The sequence below is a fragment of the Budorcas taxicolor genome, chromosome 16 (assembly GCF_023091745.1).
Source record: "Budorcas taxicolor isolate Tak-1 chromosome 16, Takin1.1, whole genome shotgun sequence".
Classification (NCBI taxonomy): domain Eukaryota; kingdom Metazoa; phylum Chordata; class Mammalia; order Artiodactyla; family Bovidae; genus Budorcas; species Budorcas taxicolor.
The window spans coordinates 50,508,573-50,525,582 of NC_068925.1; the positions used below are offsets into that span (position 1 = coordinate 50,508,573).

The 17,010-nt window shown below is 55.7% G+C and overlaps 1 protein-coding gene across 1 annotated transcript in view; it reads right to left on the minus strand.

Moving 5' to 3' along the window:
- Positions 1–543: 543 nt before the first annotated feature.
- PRDM16 (PR/SET domain 16) overlaps positions 544–17,010 on the minus strand; it is a 334,085-nt gene continuing 317,618 nt past the window's right edge. Inside the window, exons 14-18 of the mRNA XM_052653611.1 lie at positions 12,531–12,700; positions 11,831–12,005; positions 4,108–4,341; positions 2,859–3,033; positions 544–1,698 (exon numbers count right to left, since the gene is read on the minus strand). Of these exons, the coding sequence (XP_052509571.1) occupies positions 1,564–1,698; positions 2,859–3,033; positions 4,108–4,341; positions 11,831–12,005; positions 12,531–12,700 (889 nt within the window). The 3' untranslated portion in view covers positions 544–1,563. The remainder of the gene's footprint in view (positions 1,699–2,858; positions 3,034–4,107; positions 4,342–11,830; positions 12,006–12,530; positions 12,701–17,010) is intronic.

The following is a 17,010-nucleotide window of genomic DNA, read 5'->3' on the forward strand; positions in this document are numbered from 1 at the left end:
ATTGATCACACAACACACAACCTTATTACACGGTTTTGGTCCTTCACTAGATACTTATATTAACATTATTTCTTCACAATAAGAATGTCTAATGCCAAAAATACTGTTAAGGAAGAAATAAAATAAGAAAAGAAATGAATTAGAAAAAATTACAAGTTATATACAGATTAAGGTCAATTCCATCAGGGAAAAAAAAAACAACAACAATTATTCGATATTGGCCCCTATGGGAATAATTTAAAGCCCATTGAGTGGAGAGCAGCCGGGTCCTGGGAGGTGCCGTCCGTCCCCTCAGGGCTGTGCTGTCTTAGCTCTTTGTGGAGGTCACACCTGGACTCCCGTCCTTCTGGAGCCGGGTCCCGCCCGCCAGGAACCCACACAGAGAGCGAAGTGGCAGTTGTGTCCTGGGGTCTCAGGTGAGCATGGAGCTTGGCAGCCTGGAGCAGAGGAGCCTTGGAGTGCACCCCACGGCAGCCCCTATGGGGGGTGCCCACCCCCTTCCCCTTGTCCATCCACAGGGGGTGGGGTGGGTGGGTGCTGGAGATCCCAAGATGACCAGCGGGCCCTGCCTTCTGCAGAATGGTTGGGGGCAGGGCAGAGGGGCTTGGCCACTTCTGCGCTGGGGACCAAGTCCCTGCTCCGACCTCCCCCTGGGTGGGGGACGCGGGAACGAATCCCATGTCACACAATGACAGGCACATCTCTGAGTCCCAGCCTTGGGCCAGCCCAGGACATCGTATCTGATTCCAGGCACAGTCTCAAACTGCTCCCGGGAGTGGGCTCCGCCCCTCGGTTCTGGGGGCAGGGTGCCCAGAATCACCTTGGCTTTACAAACACAGTCAGGGATAGAAAATCTCTCCATTATCTACAGTATAAAGAACACCCCCAAACGCAGGGCTGGGTCCCAGGCAGGTTTGGGTTTGCAAAGAAGCTGAGATTTCAAAGCAATGCAAAATTACTTTTAAAAAACAATTTGCAAGTCACTTTGTGATCTTTTTTAAAAAATACTGTCTATTTTTAAAACCACATGCTTAAATAGACTCTGTCGTCAATAAGATTACCAAAAGGATCATTCTTGTCATTTTCTTTATAAAAATTGTCAGGGCGATTCCCTCCTTAGTGCACGCCCAGATGTCCGTTCCCTCCCTAGATGCCACACGGCGCCCGGGAGAGGCCCACCAGCCTCGGTGTGGGGTTCAAACCCCGTCCTTGCCCATGGGGTTGACTCTGTGAGGCAGCCCCCAGTGCTGTGCCTGGATAGAGTGAGCTGTACCATCTGAAAGCCATTCTCAAGACTGATGCTTAGAGCCAGTGAAACCCTATGATGGCTCCAAGGATGCTGGGTTCTGAGTTGTCATTGCAAAAGTCAGAGTTGGACCATGGAGAGGGGAACAGACGCTGACGAGTGGTCAGATACAGGTGACAAGGAGGGGTCTCCTCGGCCCCAAGCCACACAGGCTCCCAAGGCCCTTGCCTCCGTCTTCTGCCATGGAGATTTCTGTTGGGAAGTCGGGGGCCCTGGTGGCCTCACTTGGACTCTGACCCCAGCCCCTCTCAGGCCGGTCAGAGGTGGTTGATGGGGTTAAAGGCTCCAGACTCTGGCGTGGCTCCCGTGATGTTCAGCCAAGCGTCCAGAGGGCCCTGGGAAGAGGCGTGGAGAGGAGCGTCCTCGGAAAGGGACAGCATCATTGCATACGCCTGGATGGAGGGGAGGGTACACACAGGACAGAAGGTGAGTGTTGTGGGGTGGGTCCTGTAGACCCGAGGCCAGCCCATGCCTTCCCGGCCTCCCACTCCCTCCCACTGACCTCAGACCCAGAGGTGAGGTGGGGGCAAAGGTGTTGGGTGCTGGCCTGCAGAGGAGGCATCTTTGCAGAGGGCCACTAAGACCCTCAGCCTCTTTGGGGCACATCCGCCCTCACAGGCGCCCCTACATCCCTGGTGATCAGCACGGATTCACAGGCAAGCATGCTCTTCAGGGGGACCAGGGTGCTGGTGGTTACGGCTTAGATCCCATCAAGGAGGCGCAGGCCCTGCCTAGTGGGCCCTGTCCGGTGTGGATGACCATGGTGGTGGCTAAAAGCTATTTCAGGGATGTGGTGTGCAGCACTTCTGAGCTAAGAGTAGACGTGCCTCTGGCCCAGAGCCCAGCTTGGCCCCCAGAGCATGAGTGGATGGGACCCGGGGCCACTCAGAGCAGGTGGGGCAGGGTGTGTCCACCCAATTTCACACTCCGGACAGGATTAGTAAAAAGACGAAGACAGACACGCAGACGGTTTTTGCTCAGACTTGGGTGAGCTGCGGAGAGCTGAGTGGAACCCCAAGTCCCCCAGGCTGAAAATAAGCAGGGTCCTGCAGCCCCTAGGCTGCGGGTAAGTCATGCCGGCCAGCCTGTGCCCTGCTGACTCGCCATAGCTGCAGCTTGGAGCCCGTGACCCTGATGGGGGAGCATCCCTCGAGAGGACCCTGGGCTACCATCACTCCTGCTTGGGCAGAGGCAGAGGTAGGCCAGTGCAGCCACGAGGGCACTGCTGGTGGACACCGCCCTCCGGGTACGTGAGGGCCAGGACCCACGTGTACGGGAGCACTGTGGGACTGGAGGAGCACCCTTGAGAGGGTCTGGCTCTCGTTCATCTGCCTTCAACCTCTCCCCGCCCTTGCTTTCAGGGAAAGGGAGTCATTTGGGGGGTCTCTCTAGCCAAAGCAATGGGCATGGGAGGGCTGGAGTCCTGGGTGTCCCCCATGCAGACATGGGATGGCCACAGAGAGAAGGGAGACGGTCCCTGGTCGGGGAGGCACAGCTGGGGCCTGCCATCCAGTCTGGGGAAGGTTGGGGGCAGGCTCTGGTAGGTACCTACCTGGTTCTTAGCCTGCCTGTACAGGGTCTGTTTTAAAGTCTCAGAATCTAAGGTGGAATTAAGCACATCTTTAACTTCAAACGTTTCCTCAGCTGTTCTGCGGAGATCCAGCCCCTTCCCAAAAGTCGGCATCGGCTCCAAAGCCAAGAGACCGCCTGGTGGCTCCTCAACACACCTGCACCAATGACCGGAGAGGGGCCTGCTGTCAGCCTGTCTGGCCTCAGCCACCTCTCTGAAGCCCACGGCCAGCTCCGTGCCTGCATGCACACCACAGCGTCTCCACGAGCCACATGCACAGGAGACAGACACATGGACACACAGACACGTGGACGGAAGCCACATGAATACAGGAAAGTGATGGGGGACGCAGAGGAGGTCAGTGCGTGCACACACATTGCAAGCACAGGCGGGGCGCCAGGCCCCTGGGGACAGAGCACAGGCTGGGAGCAGGGCAGAGGTCTCGGTTCCTGAAATCTGGGTTGTTCTGGGGGGCCCACTCTCAGGGCCCAGAGTGGGAGGAAGTGGGCCCTCTCTGAAAGGCCCGCAGGATCTGCCAGCCACCCCCAGGAGGACCTTGAATGCTGGTGGCATCACCGCTGCTGAATGTAGGCGGTGAGCAGTGGGGACGCAGCAGGAGAGGCTCTCCTCTGCCAGCTTTCAAAATCGTTGGTGCTCAACCCCCACCCACAGCCTGTTGGAGACAGACGTCACTGCTCCTGGTTCTGCAGGGCCAGAGACCACCCATGGGTCCCTGATCAGCTCCTTCTCAGCCTTCACCTGCCTTGCTCTGCTTCTGGACTGGGTGAAGCATGTGTGCGCATGCACATGTATACACACACGTGTACAAACATGCACCTGCATGTGTGCACATGTATACACATGTGCCCACATGGGCAAGGGTGTGTACACAGTTGCACATGTGGTGTTCACACACGTGTGTGCACATATGTATGCACGCACACGCGTGCCTGTGTGTACACATGCACATGTCCACATGTGTACGTGTGTGTGTGCACATGTGCATTGTGTGTATGTGTATGCAGGTATGTGTGCATGTGTGTGTGTGAGTTTGGGGCCTGGTCTCACCCTGACCTGTGCACAGAAGTCTTTGCAGTGGAAACACCTACTGGGAAGGAAAGAACCCCGCTGGCAGGGTGGACGGTGTGGGACTGAGGTCACCCCCTCAGTGCTTGCCTGTCTCCCTGCCTGGGGCCGGGGCACTCGGGGCCCACAGAGGGCAGGTGCCCACCTTCGGGTGTGGTCAAAGCCCACGGCCAGGGAGGTGGGTGGCTCCTCATCCTCATCATCCTCGTAGGCGCCCTGAGGCTCGGGTGTGGGGGATGCGGTGTCGTCCTGTGATTTCCCTGCCAGGCTGTCATCGTCCTCCTCCAGCTCCTCCTCCTCCTCCTCCTCCACGTCCTCTGGCTTCCTGATGGCCAGGCCTGGGCACTGGGAGGTGCCATCTAGGTTCTGGACTTCTGGCCTGAAACGACACGGAGGGAGCTGACCACAGATGTCCTGAGGCAGCAACTTGGCTCCAGCGGCTCCAGCTCCCCCCCATCCCTGATGCCCCCAGCCCCCTCCGACGGCAGCCTGCCCTTCTCGGTCAGAGCTGGGGTTCTGAGCGGCCTGTCTCCATCCTCGGCTGCTGTTCTGAGTGATTAAAAAAGGGACGGGCACCTGCCCAGGACCAGGATGAAGCTCCCGGCTCCCATCACGCTGGCGTGGACACGGGACACTCAGGGGTTCAGGAAGGGCGCTACAGCTGGCCTGGCTGGCAAGGGGTCCTGGGAGCTGGCACTGGGCTTGGGCCCTGCATGAGGGGTGTCCCTGGGGAGGCTCAGAGTGCGGGACGTGTGCGGCCCCTTCCTGATGAGTGCCCGCTCTTCCCCATCCACCACGAGGGCACGAGGACTGGGCGGCCCTCCGCAGATGGGGTATCTTAGACCTGGGGCTCTGGGCCGTGTGGACTGGACTGTTGTTGGCGATGGAAACCCTCCAGGGTGAGTGTGTTTCTGAGACTGGGCTGTCTCTCCTGCAGCCCAGACCCCTCCCCTCATCCCCAGGGGTCCCTGCAGCTGGGGGCCTTTCCCTCATCATTGAAAAGAGAAATCGAGCTGTGAGGAAGAGGGTGCCCATTCCTTTGAGAAAATGACAACGGCATTGTTCGGTTCATCTGCAAGTTCATGACCAGGTGCCATGGCCGCACATGGGTTGGGCCTGAGGCCACCTGGGCAGTGTCCCACACATGGGTGGAGGTGGACGGCGGGCAAGGCACATGTTTCGTGAATTGGAGTCCTGAGCCCCCGGACTCCACCCCTTCTGGACCTCACACAGCCCATGGGAGTCCATCCCCTGCTGTCGGGAGAGACTCGGGGCCCTGCTTGGGGCACTAAGGCAAGAGGGATGTCTTCTCCTAGTGGTCACCATCTCCAAATACAGAGCTGAGTGGATGGGCTGGGAAGCCCCTGGTGGTTCAGTTCTTGGCACCCCCGTCTTCACTTCTCATCTTTCCACTGTAGAGTGTGCAGTTGCTGACAGCTGACCTATCCTCCAGGACAGGCAGGACCCTAACATGTCTCCCTTGATGCTGGGCATCAGATTCACGTCTGTCCACCAGTGGTGAGGACCCCAGAGCCAGGTCCTGCCTCCCTCCCTGGGTCTTGGCAGGTCCCCTTGGGCGGGGTTTGTCATCTCAGACCCCACAGCCTCCTGGGGAATGTGAGAACAGCCCCCACCCTGAGTGCTGATGGACAGCACAGGTGGGGAGCTTGGGACAGCGCAAAGCCCTGGTGTTGTTTAATCAAACCTGAGTCTCTGTGCATTTACATATAAACCCCTCTGTGGGGGCAGCGACCATGAGTGAGCACTTTGTCCTGGCACCGTGCCTCGTCCTGCACAGAGACCTACTCCTTGGTGCGTCAAACACCAGCGCTCACTGAGCCGGGGGATGGACACAGCGGGGACAGAGACGGGAGTCTGGCTGGAGACAGCTTCAGACGGAGAGGAAACCAGGACGAGTGGCCGGGCCTCCAAACAGCTGCCTGGGTGCAGAATGTCCCCAGGGCCAGCCTGACACAGCACATGGCTATGGCTCAAACAGCAGGGATGGTCCCTCTCCACTCCAGTAGATTCGTTGTTGTTGCTCAGTTGCTCAGCTGTGTCAGATTCTTTGTGACCCCGTGGACTGCAGCACCTCAGGCTTCCCTGTCTTTCACCATCTTCCAGAGACTGCTCAAACTCATGTCCTTTGAATCACTAATGCCATCCAAACATCTTGTCCTCTGTTGTCCCCTTCTCCTGCCTTCAGTCTTTCCCTACATCAGGGTCTTTTTCAGTGAGTCAGCTCTTTGCATCAGGAGGCCAAAGTATTGGAGCTTCAGCTTCAGCAACAGTCCTTACAATGAATATTCATGGTTGATTTCCATTAAGATTGACTGCTTTGATCTCCTTACTGTCCAACAGAGTCTCAAGAGTCTTCTCCAACACCACAGTTCAAAAGCATCACTTCTTTGGTGCTCAGCCTGTGGTCCAACTCTCAGATCTGTACATGACTACTGGAAAAACCATGGTTTTGACTAGATGGACCTTTGTCAGCAAAGAGATGTCTCTGATTTTGAGTATGCCGTTTAGGTTTGTCACAGCTTTTCTTCAAAGGAGTAAGCATCTTTCAATTTCATGGCTGCAGTCACTATCCGCAGTGATTTTGGAGCAAAATAAACTAAAATCTGTCACCGTTTCCATTGTTTCCCCACCTGTTTGCCATTAAGTGATGGGACCAGATGCCATGATCTTCATTTTTTTGAATGTTGAGTTTTAAGCCAGCTTTTTCACTCTCCTCTTTCACCTTAATCAAGAGGCTCTTTAATTCCTCTTTGCTCTCTGCCATAAGTATGGTGTCATCTGCATATCTGAGGTTATTGATATTTCTCCCGGCAATCTTGATTCCAGCTTGTGCTTCATCCAGCCTGGCATTTCACATGATGTACTCTCCATATAAGTTAAATAAGCAGGATGACAATATATAGCCTTGACGTACTTCTTTCCCAATTTGGAACCAGTTCATCATTCCATGTCTGGTTCTAACTGTTGCTTCTTAATCTCCATACAGATTTCTCAGGTAAGGTGATCTGGTATTTTCAACTCCTGAAAATTTTTTCACAGTTTGTTGTGATCCGCACAGTCAAAGGCTTCAGCATAGTCAATGAAGCAGAAGTATATGTTTTCCTAGAATTCTCTAGCTTTTTCTGTGACCCAACGGATATTGGCAATTTGATCTCTGGTTCCTCTACCTTTTCTAAATCTAGCTTGTACATTTGGAAGTTCTTGGTTCACACACTGTTGAAGCCTAGCTTGAACAATTTTGAGCTTTACTTTGCTAGTGTGTGAGATGAGTGCAATTGTGCGGTAGTTTGAGCATTCTCTCTCATTGCCTTTCTTTGAGATTGGAATGAAAACCTATCTTTTACAGCTCTGTGGCCACTGCTGAGTTTTCCAAATTTGCTGGCATATTGAGTGCATCACTTTAACAGCATCATCTTTTAGGACTTGAAATAGGTGAACTGGAATTCCATCACCTCCACTAACTTTGTTTGTAGCAATGCTTCCTAAGGCCCACTTGACTTCACATTCCAGGATGTCTGGCTCTAGGTGAATGATCACACCATCATGGTTATCTGGGTCACTAAGATCTTTTTTTGTATAGTTCTTCTGTGTACTCTTGCCACCTCTTCTTAATATCTTCTGCTTCTGTTAGGTCCATACTGTTTCTGTCTTTTATTGTTCTTATCTTTGCATGAAATGTTACCTTGGTATCTCTAATTTTCTTGAAGAGATCTCTAGTCTTTCCCATTCTATTGTTTGCCTCTATTTCTTTGCATTGTTCACTTTAAAACACATTTTTATCTCTCCTTGCTATTCTCTGGAACTCTCTATTCAGATGGATATAGCTTTCCTTTTCTCCTTTGCCTTTAGCTTCTCTTCTTTTCTCAGCTACTTGTAAGGCCTCAGATTTTTGCTTTTTGCATTTCTTTTTCTTGGGGATGGTTTTGATTACTGCCTCCTGTACAATGTCATAAACCTCTGTCCACAGTTCTTCAGGCACTCTGTCTATCAGATCTCATCCCTTGAATCTATTTGTCACTTCCACTGTGTAATCGTAAGGGATTTGATTTAGGTCATACTTGAATGGCCCTAGTCGTTTTCCCTATGTTCTTCAATTTAAGTCTGAATTTGACAATAAGGAGTTCATGATCTGAGGCACAGTCAGCTCCTGATCTTGTTTTTGCTGACTGTATAGAATTTCTCCATCTTTGGCTACAAAGAATATGATCAATCTGATTTTGGTTTGACCATCTGGTGATGTCATGTTTCAGAAGAGGGTGTTTGCTATGACCAGTGCATTCTCTTGGCAAAACTGTTAGCCTTTGCCCTGCTACATTTTGTACCCCAAGGCCAAACTTGCCTGTTACTCCAGGTATCTCTTGACTTCCTACTTTTGCATTCCAGTCCCCTATTATGAAGGACATCTTTTTCTTGGTGTTAGTTCTAGAAGGTCTTGTAGGTCATCATAGAAATGTTCAACTTCAGCTTCTTCAGTATTAGTGATTGTGGCACAGACTTGGATTACAATGATATTGAATGGTTTGCCTTGGAAATGAACAGAGATCATTCTGTCATCTTTAAGACTGCACCCAAGCACTGCATTTTGGACTCTTTTGTTTTCTATGAGGGCTACTTCATTTCTTCTAAGGGATTCTTGCCCATAGTAGTAGATATAATGGTCATCTAAATTAAATTCACCCATTCTGATTCATTTTAGTTCACTGATTCCTAAAATGTCGGTGTTCACTCTTGCCATCTCCTGCTTGACCACTCCAATTTACCTTGATTCATGGACCTAACATTCCAGGTTCCTATGCAATATTGTTCTTTATGGCATCTGACTTTACTTCCATCATGTCATATCCACAACTGGGTGTTGTTTTTGCTTTGGCGTTGTCTCTTCATTCTTTCTGGAGTTGTTTCTCCACTCTTCTCCAGGAGCATATTGGGCACCTACCCACCTGGGGAGTTCAGCTTTCAGTGTCATATCTTTTTGCCTTTTCATGCTGTTCATGGGGTTCTAAGGAAATAATGCTGAAGTGGTTTGCCAGTCCCTTCTCCAGTGGACGTTTTGTCAGAACTCTCCACCATGACCCGTCTGTCTTGGGTGGCCCTACACAGCATGGCTCATAGTTCCACTGAGTTAGGCAAAGCTGTGGTCCATGTGATCAGTTTGGTTAGTTTTCTGTGACTGTGGTTTTCATTCTGTCTGCCCTCTGATGGATGAGGATAAGAGGCTTGTGGAAGCTTCCTGATGGGAGGGACTGGCTGTGGGGAAAACTGGGTCTTGTTCTGGTGGGCAAGGCCATGCTCAGTAAGTATTTAATCCAATTTTCTGCTGATGGATGAGTCTGTGTTCCCTCCTTGTAGTTTGGCCTCGGGCCAAACTACGGTAGGGGTAATAGTGGCTATGGCAACCTCCTTCAAAAGGACCTATACCAGCATGCCAGGGCTCCTTGGACTGTTGTAGCCAGTGCCCCTGACCCTGCGGCAGGCCACTGTTGACCCATTGCTCCTCCAGAGATTCCCAGGCACACACAGACAAGTCTGGCTCAGCCTCTTACAGATGCCCCAGATGCAGGTGTCTCGGGGCCGGTGCCTCCTCCCGGCCCCTTCCCTGGGTTCTGGTGCTTTGCTGGTGACCCCTGGGGCCCCTCCGCTTGTGGACACATCATGTGCTCTGCTTCACCTTCTCATGGGGTCACCCTATTTTCTTTTTCTAAAAAAGTCTATTTGTTTTTGGCTATGCTGGGTCTCCACTGCTGCCTGGGCTTTCTCTAGTTGCCGAGAGTGGGGGTTACTCTCTGGTTGCAGAGCATGGGCTTCGCATTGTGGGGGCTTCTCACTGTGGGGCTTCTCTATGGAGCACAGGCTCTAGGGTGTGCAGGCTTCTGGAGCTGCGGTGCACGGGCTCGGTTGCCTTGAGGCCTGTGGGATCATCCTAGACCAGGAACCAAACCCACGTCCCTTGCATTGGCAGGTGGATTCCCAGCCACTGGACCACTAGAGAAATCCCAAATTTCTCCCTTTTCTGAGGACACCTGTCCTATCGGATACGGGCCACCTGATTTCAGAATGACATAACTAATTACACCTGAGAAGATCTTATTTCCAAATCAGGTCACTCTGAGGGGCTGGAGGTCAGGATGTTGACAGAGGAATTTGGGGAGGGGGCAGGGTTTGGCCCAGGGGTTTCTGGGGTCAGGAAGCCTGGCAGGCTTCCTGAGTTATAATGGACTGTCAAGAGAAGGTCACTGGTTCTGGGTGGTGTTAACACTGGGCCCCAATAGAACTGCCAGCATCCCAGCACTTTCTGTAGATTAGCTGACAAACGTCAACTATCAACACGGTCCCACTTCTGACAATGATGTGGGGGCACCTCCAGTGGGGAGAGGGCCTGGTCTGTGGGCTGGCTCTGCCCTGGGCTTTCTGAGGGGTGTGGGGCCGGTGTCTGAGTCTCACTTACCACCCCCACCCCTGGGGCCCTGGCTGAAATGCTGCTCTGTGGGGTCAGGATGGTGCCAGCTCCTCTTCCTTCTGGGGACACCCCATCTTTCCTGGTGACTCTCCTGGGGTGTCCTCTGTATGGCTGAGAGCTGGGCCTGCCACTCAGGGACAGCGCTGGGGGGCCGTCCACCCCAGGGAGGATGCCCCTGGCTTGTCCTTGTCAGCTCCCCATCTGGCTCTGCCCTGGGCACAGGGGGCCACAGCTCAGGGGAGCATGTATCAGCCAGGATGTGCCTCATGGCCTGGCTCCTGGATGCTCAGGTCCATGACTTACTCTGAAGGTGGAGACCTCAGAACTTGAACCATGGACGGCTCTCAGATGGAGCCCAGAGTGTTGCCAGAATGAAGCTCGCCACTCTGGGTGCAGATGGCAGGGCTGGGCTCCCACTAGACCATCACATGCGACCAGAGCTGGGGACGGACCCAGGCACTTTGTTGGCTGCTCTCCGATATCAAGGTCTTTCATGCCTGGCAGGGCTGGGGCTCTGGGAAATGCAGCCCATGGCCAGCCTCTCCCATGTCCCCTCCTCTGAGCCCACCCAGGCACCAGGTGGGATCACCTTCCTAGGCATGGATTTAGGACTCAGAAGAGCCAGAAACAGCCCGGGCACCAAGCCCCTGTGCCTGCCCATGGATCCTGAAGTTCTGCTCAGTGCCCCTGCTCTGCCTCAGGGGCCCCACGGGTGAAGGAGATGCAGCCCGCCGGGGGGAGCAGACAGGCCCCTGGGAAGCCAGGTGTCCTGGGTGGGAGGGAACTGGGCTCTGGGCTGGCAGCCCACCCATGGACAGAAGGGTTAGAGCCAGACGCCCAATCCTCTGGGCCTCATTTCCTCTGCAGAAGCAGGGGAGTGCGTCCCTAAGCACTAGGAGTCCCGCGCCTCTGAGTCTCTGCTGCGGAGGCCTGGGATCAAGGGAATGTGTTACAGCCTCTACATCTTAGGATCCCAATTCTGCCATTTTCCTGCCTGTGTGTGTGTTTAAAGGAGTAGCACTCTTGCTAGAAACCGTTCGAGTGTCAAATTAAATGAGCCTGTCCTGGAGTTCCAGAGGCATGGTGGATGTCATGAAAGGAGCCCTCACCTGGCTGGCGTTTGGCCGCACGTGCATTGAGGCCCGTGTGCTGGTGGCACCGAGCGTGTGACACCCGCCATCGGGCCGGGGCGCTTGTTCTCTGCAGATGCAGAGAGCCGAGGCGGGGTGGCTGGTGGGTGGCAGGGTGCCAGCTGTAGAGCCTGCAGGCCTCGCCCTCTGCTGTGGGCCTGGGGTCTCTGGTGCTGTGGTGGGGGCCTGCTGTGGGCATGACCATATAGGGAACCATACAGAGTCCAGACCTTCCTGGGACCCTGGGACATGTTTCTTACCGTTTGTCTGTTCGTGTTGATGCTTGGTTCATCTCACTGTTGGCAATAAAGTTTCTGATTTCAGAGAAATAGGAGTCTTCCTTCTCATCTAAAAGTGCGTGGTTGTCCGACTCAGAGGTGGGGGAGGAGGCGCTGGTCCCCAGGTGGTTGGTGAGGACCCCCGCATGCTGGCTCACTGTGAGGAGGGGGAAGCATCAGAGGAGGGTACCCCTCGGCTGCACCCCACCCTCTGCGGCACAGCAGGAGGGGACAGGTGGCTGAAGGGGTGCACATGTGGGGCACTCTTAGGGAACACCCCCTTAGGGAAACTCAAGGGTACAAGGTTCCCCTGAATGAAGATGGCTTGAGGGGTGACTGCAGGCTTTCCCCTAGGGCTAGCCTGTGTTGCCCCCTCCTCAGCCCACCTCTCCCCACCCTGCACCTTGCCCCACCCATCACCCCATCCTCCAGGCCCCCCTCCCTGCTCCCAGCACCCCACCTTGACCCATCAGCCCATCCTCCAGGCCTCCCCTGCTCCCTGCTCCCCGCCCCTCCCTGCGCCCCATCCTCTAGGCCCTCCCCTCCCTGTGCCCCATCCTCCAGGCCTCCCCCACCCCGCTCCCTGCTCCCCGCCCCTCCCTGCGCCCCATCCTCTAGGCCCGCCCCGCCCATCACCCCATCCTCCAGGCCCCCCGCACCCTCCTCTGCGCTGCCCCCCCACCTGGCGCGTGCTCGTGCTCGTGCTTCTTCAGGTGCCTGTCCAGGTTGGTCTGCTGCCCGAAGCAGCGGTTGCACAGGTGGCACTTGAAGGGCTTCTCCTTGTTGTGGATGTTCCGCACGTGCCGCTGGAGGTTGGAGGAGATGCTGAAGGAGCGGTCGCAGTACTTACACCTGGAAGACACGGCGCCTCAGCGGAGCCCCTGCCCACACGGCCTCCCTGAGGCCCCTGGACCACGGCAGAGAGCTGGGAGCAGTCCCAGCTAAGTGTCCCTGGAAGCAGGTGTCCCCCCATCCCTGACTCTGGGCGGCGGATGCTGTGGGACTGTGCCCTGAGATGGTGGAGGGGACTCTCTGGGGCTTGTGCCCTGGGGTGGGCAGCACCGGGACTCCCTGGTGTCTCCTGGCATCTCCCCATCTCTGCTGTCCTGTCCCCCGAGCGCAGGATCCACAACAGAGGGTGGCGTGCTCCCGGCGGCCTCAAGGGGGCGGCCAAGCACCAGGAAAGATGCTCCCAGCAGCTTTTCCGGAAAGGAGCCCAGACCGGCTGCCTGCAGCTTTCCTCCCTAGCAGACAGACCCCTACTCTGGCCTGGTCCCACCTCCTCTTCATGGGTCCTCAAGCAGACCCATCCCCCTTGGGGACTCAGCTTGCCAATCCACTAGCAGTAGCTCAAGGCTGCAGGGCCATACCAGCCCTCCTTAGTGTCCTTCTCTGCCCCAGGGCGATGGGGGCTCCCAGCCTCGCCCCGTCAGATGGCCTCCTGTGCATGGACCCCTTTGGTGGAGGTTCCCCCAGCCCTGTGTGCTGGGTTTATCTTAGTGCCTTTCCGGGGGCAGCTGCTGCCAGGCTGCATGGCGCACTCGGGAAATGAAAAAAAGACGCTCTTTCCTCGGATGCTTCGGTTGTCTGAGTATCGTGACACCAAGTTTATCAGAGCAAAGCACGGAGTTGCCACAAGGAGCAATCTGAGATGCCGGCGTGTGCAAGGTCCCTGTGGGTGTGGGGCTTCTCCCAGGGCAGGGCGGAGGAGGGAGGGAGGGTGTCCCAGGTTATCACAGGTGAACCAACGGTGAGGGCCCAAGCAACACCGGCAGCAAGAAACAAGAACCAGAGAGAGGGTGGGGCGTGGGGACTGAGGACCCACGACATAGCTCTGCAGACAGGGCCGCCTCCTCCTGTCCCAGGGGTCCAGGCCACCACCACTGGCCGGCCACTCCCAACCGTCCAGCACGTCCAGCTGGCATGGCAGGGAGACTCCGGCTCTGGGTCTCCAGGCACACATAAGTGTGTGTGTCAGTCTGCTCACGCACACATGTGAGGCCATATGTGCATGCTTACGGGTGCATATGTGGTAGGTGTGCACATGTGTGGGTGGGCGCGCTCGTGTGCTCCTAGTCTCAGAACTTCTCTAGGGATGCCCATCCGCGGCTCAGAGGCACAGGAGCACTGACTTATCCATCCCTAAGCTCAGCTGTTTCCCTGCTTTGGGAACAGGCTCCCGTGGAATGACAAGCAGAGAGGTGAGCATGGCAGAGCACTGGCCGGGCAGGCCCTTGGGAGGCAGAGGCCATGCGGCCAGTGTGGTGGGGCAGGGCTTGGGAGACTAAGTCCGCTCAGAGGGTGTGGCTGGGAGGTGCGGGGGACCTGTCCTGAGGACACAGCCTGGCATTCTTGCAGGGGCTGGTGGCCATGCTCCAGCACAGTATGGTGGTCACGAGCACTCAGCCACGTGGATGGGCACGTGTCTGAGGACACTCCGGGGCCCTGGCCTCTCACCCCAGTGCTGCCTGCCCACTTAGGAGGTGCTGGTCTGACACTTGACATTCAGAAGATGGCCCTGCCTGGGGAGTCTGGGCAAACCCAATGTCCCTGGGTCCCTGAGACAGGAAGCTTGACACCCCCAGGCTGGCCACTGGGGCCCGGGGCTGAGTTTTCCTGCTCAAAGCTGGTGGCAGCTCTCTGTGGTGGGAGGGTGAGAGCCCCCAAATTACCACCCCTACTCGTGGGGGGCTTCTCCCTACCTGCAGGGCTTCAGCAGTGGTTCAGATGGTAAAGAATCTGCCTGCAACGCGGGAGACCTAGCTTTGATCCCCGGGTTGGGAAGATCCTCTGGAGGAGGAAATGGTAACCCACTCCAGTATTTTTGCCTGGAGAATCCCCATGGACAGAGGAGCTTGGTGGGCTACAGTCCATGTGATCACAAAGAGTCAGACACACTGAATGACTAACAGTTTCACCCAGGGGATAATACTTGTGGGACGGGCCCTGCTTGGAGGAGCCCAGACTGCTCCCCTGATGTGATTCTGGGGCTTCATTTACTCAGTCTGGAGGCTTCTAGATGCTGCCTGAGGCCAGACTCATGCTGGCTGCCTCCACAGCAGATGGGCTAAGAGCTGCCCGTGATCCACGCACTAGTTCCCTGAGCTCCTTCCAGCCACCCCTTTGGCCCTGGGGCTGGCCTGATGGGCCAGCTGAGCTGCCACCGGGCCCCCGGGAGCCTCTAGGATGTGGGGCCTCGGTCCTCCCATAGTCGCGTAACGTTTAGCAGCCTCGACCTGGACCTCTGTCCCAGTTGCCAGCATCAGGAGGGTGGCTGTCTTGTCCTTGTCAGCCGGCGTGACGGAGCAGTGGGACTGGGGCTTCAACCCTCTTTCCGCTGGGCTGAGCAGAGACGCTCAGGTGTGCTCTGACCCAGCGACCCCCTCTCAATAGTCCAGGAAAGAGGACTTTTACATCCCTGCCTGCACCTGCTCCTTAACTCTGTCCTCAACCCACCCTCAAACCCACTGAAACCTTCACCCCCCAGTGCTGCCAGGCTTGCCTGTAGGGCAAGTACAAGGCCAAGCTGGCCCCAGCCCACCCAATAGCCTTCCCACAGGCTGCATGCGGTGTTGCCTCAGTCTACATGGATGTCTCACACTCAGCCTTCCTTTTCTGTATCTTTGGAAAAGCAAGGACCCTCTCTGAGCCCCAGCAGTGGCTGTGCAGTATCTCTGAGCAGTGGGACTGCTGAGTGAGAAACAGGACTGAATGAGGAGCTCGGTCACGGGCCTGAGCACCGTCACTCCCCAACCTCTGCTGGTGGGAGGGGCCGGGAGAGCAGCCACACATTCAACTTGGTCACAGGGTTCTGAATCTGGCCCTCTCCTGGTTCTAATCTAAATAAATGGCCCAGAGAAGTGCATCTGAAATTTAGGGGACTGGTGAGCCCAGGGCTGCGAGGGAGCAGGGCTCTCGGAGCAGCTGAATTTGCATCGTAAATAACCTGACAAGTGGCTAGTGAAATTTATGGCCGTGCTGTAGAAAATAGCACACCATCACACTCCGACGGGAATGGGAGAGCAGAGACCGGCCAGCCGAGGCAGCGGGCAGCCAGGGGACCTTGCTGTGACCGCGTCTGTCCCCGCCCTGGGGAAGCCAGCGACGTCGAAGACACAGCACCGGGCGGGGAGAGTGAAATGGCCCCTGGGGGGGTGGTGGTGGCTGTGTCCACTCTGGGACCTAGTGGGGCCGCATCAGCCACCAGAGAGAGATAGGCTTTAGGTAACTCTAAAAACCGGGAAAGGAGAGACAGAAGAGATTTTTGTAACCCTGTGCTGTGTGCTTAGTCGCTCAGTCCTGTCTGATTCTTTGCGACCCCATGGACTGTGGCCCACCAGGCTCCTCTGTTCATGGATTCTCCAGGCAAGAATACTGGAGTGGGTTGCCATGCCCTCCTCCAGGGGATCTTCCCAACCCAGGGATGGAATCCAGGTCTCCCACATTGCAGGTGGATTCTTTACCATCTGAGCCACCAGGGAAGCCCAAGAATACTGGAGTGGGTAGCCTATCCCTTCTCCAGCAGATCTTCCTGACCCAGGAATCGAACCAGGATCTCCTGCATTGCAGGCAAATTCTTTACCAGCTGAGCTACCAGGGAAGCCCTTTGTAACCCAGGCTTAACAATAAAATGAACAAAGAACAGACACATATGGGCCACCCAGAACCCTGATGGGAATGGTAACAGGACCTTGCTGGGCACATGGATTCAACACAGTTAGCAGGATGGGGAGCCACAGACGAAACGATCTGCAGATGGGGGGAGGTGAGCATCCTTAGAGCCGGAGTCCCAGGTCCCGCCAGGAGCCCATGGTCAGCCCACGTGCATCCAGAGTGGGACTCAAGACTCCCCACCCACCTCTGGGCAGTGCTGGAGGGACCATTGGACAGGCTTCCAGGACAGAAGAAGCAGCCGCCCTCCTTCCCACATCTCAACAAGCCCTATGTGCTGGAGCTTGAAAAAACATCATCAACTGCCCCTCACCTGCCAGCCTCATCAAAGGTCTCTAAACTAGGACACCGGCCCAGCCGGGCAGAGGTCTGTCACACTAAGGGGTCGTGCCTACTGGGTGTCACACTAAGTGGTCTGTCTTTCTCTTACTTGTGGGGGCACCCACCCACCAGCCGGGCCTCCGTGGGCACACACGCAGTGCACACATGTG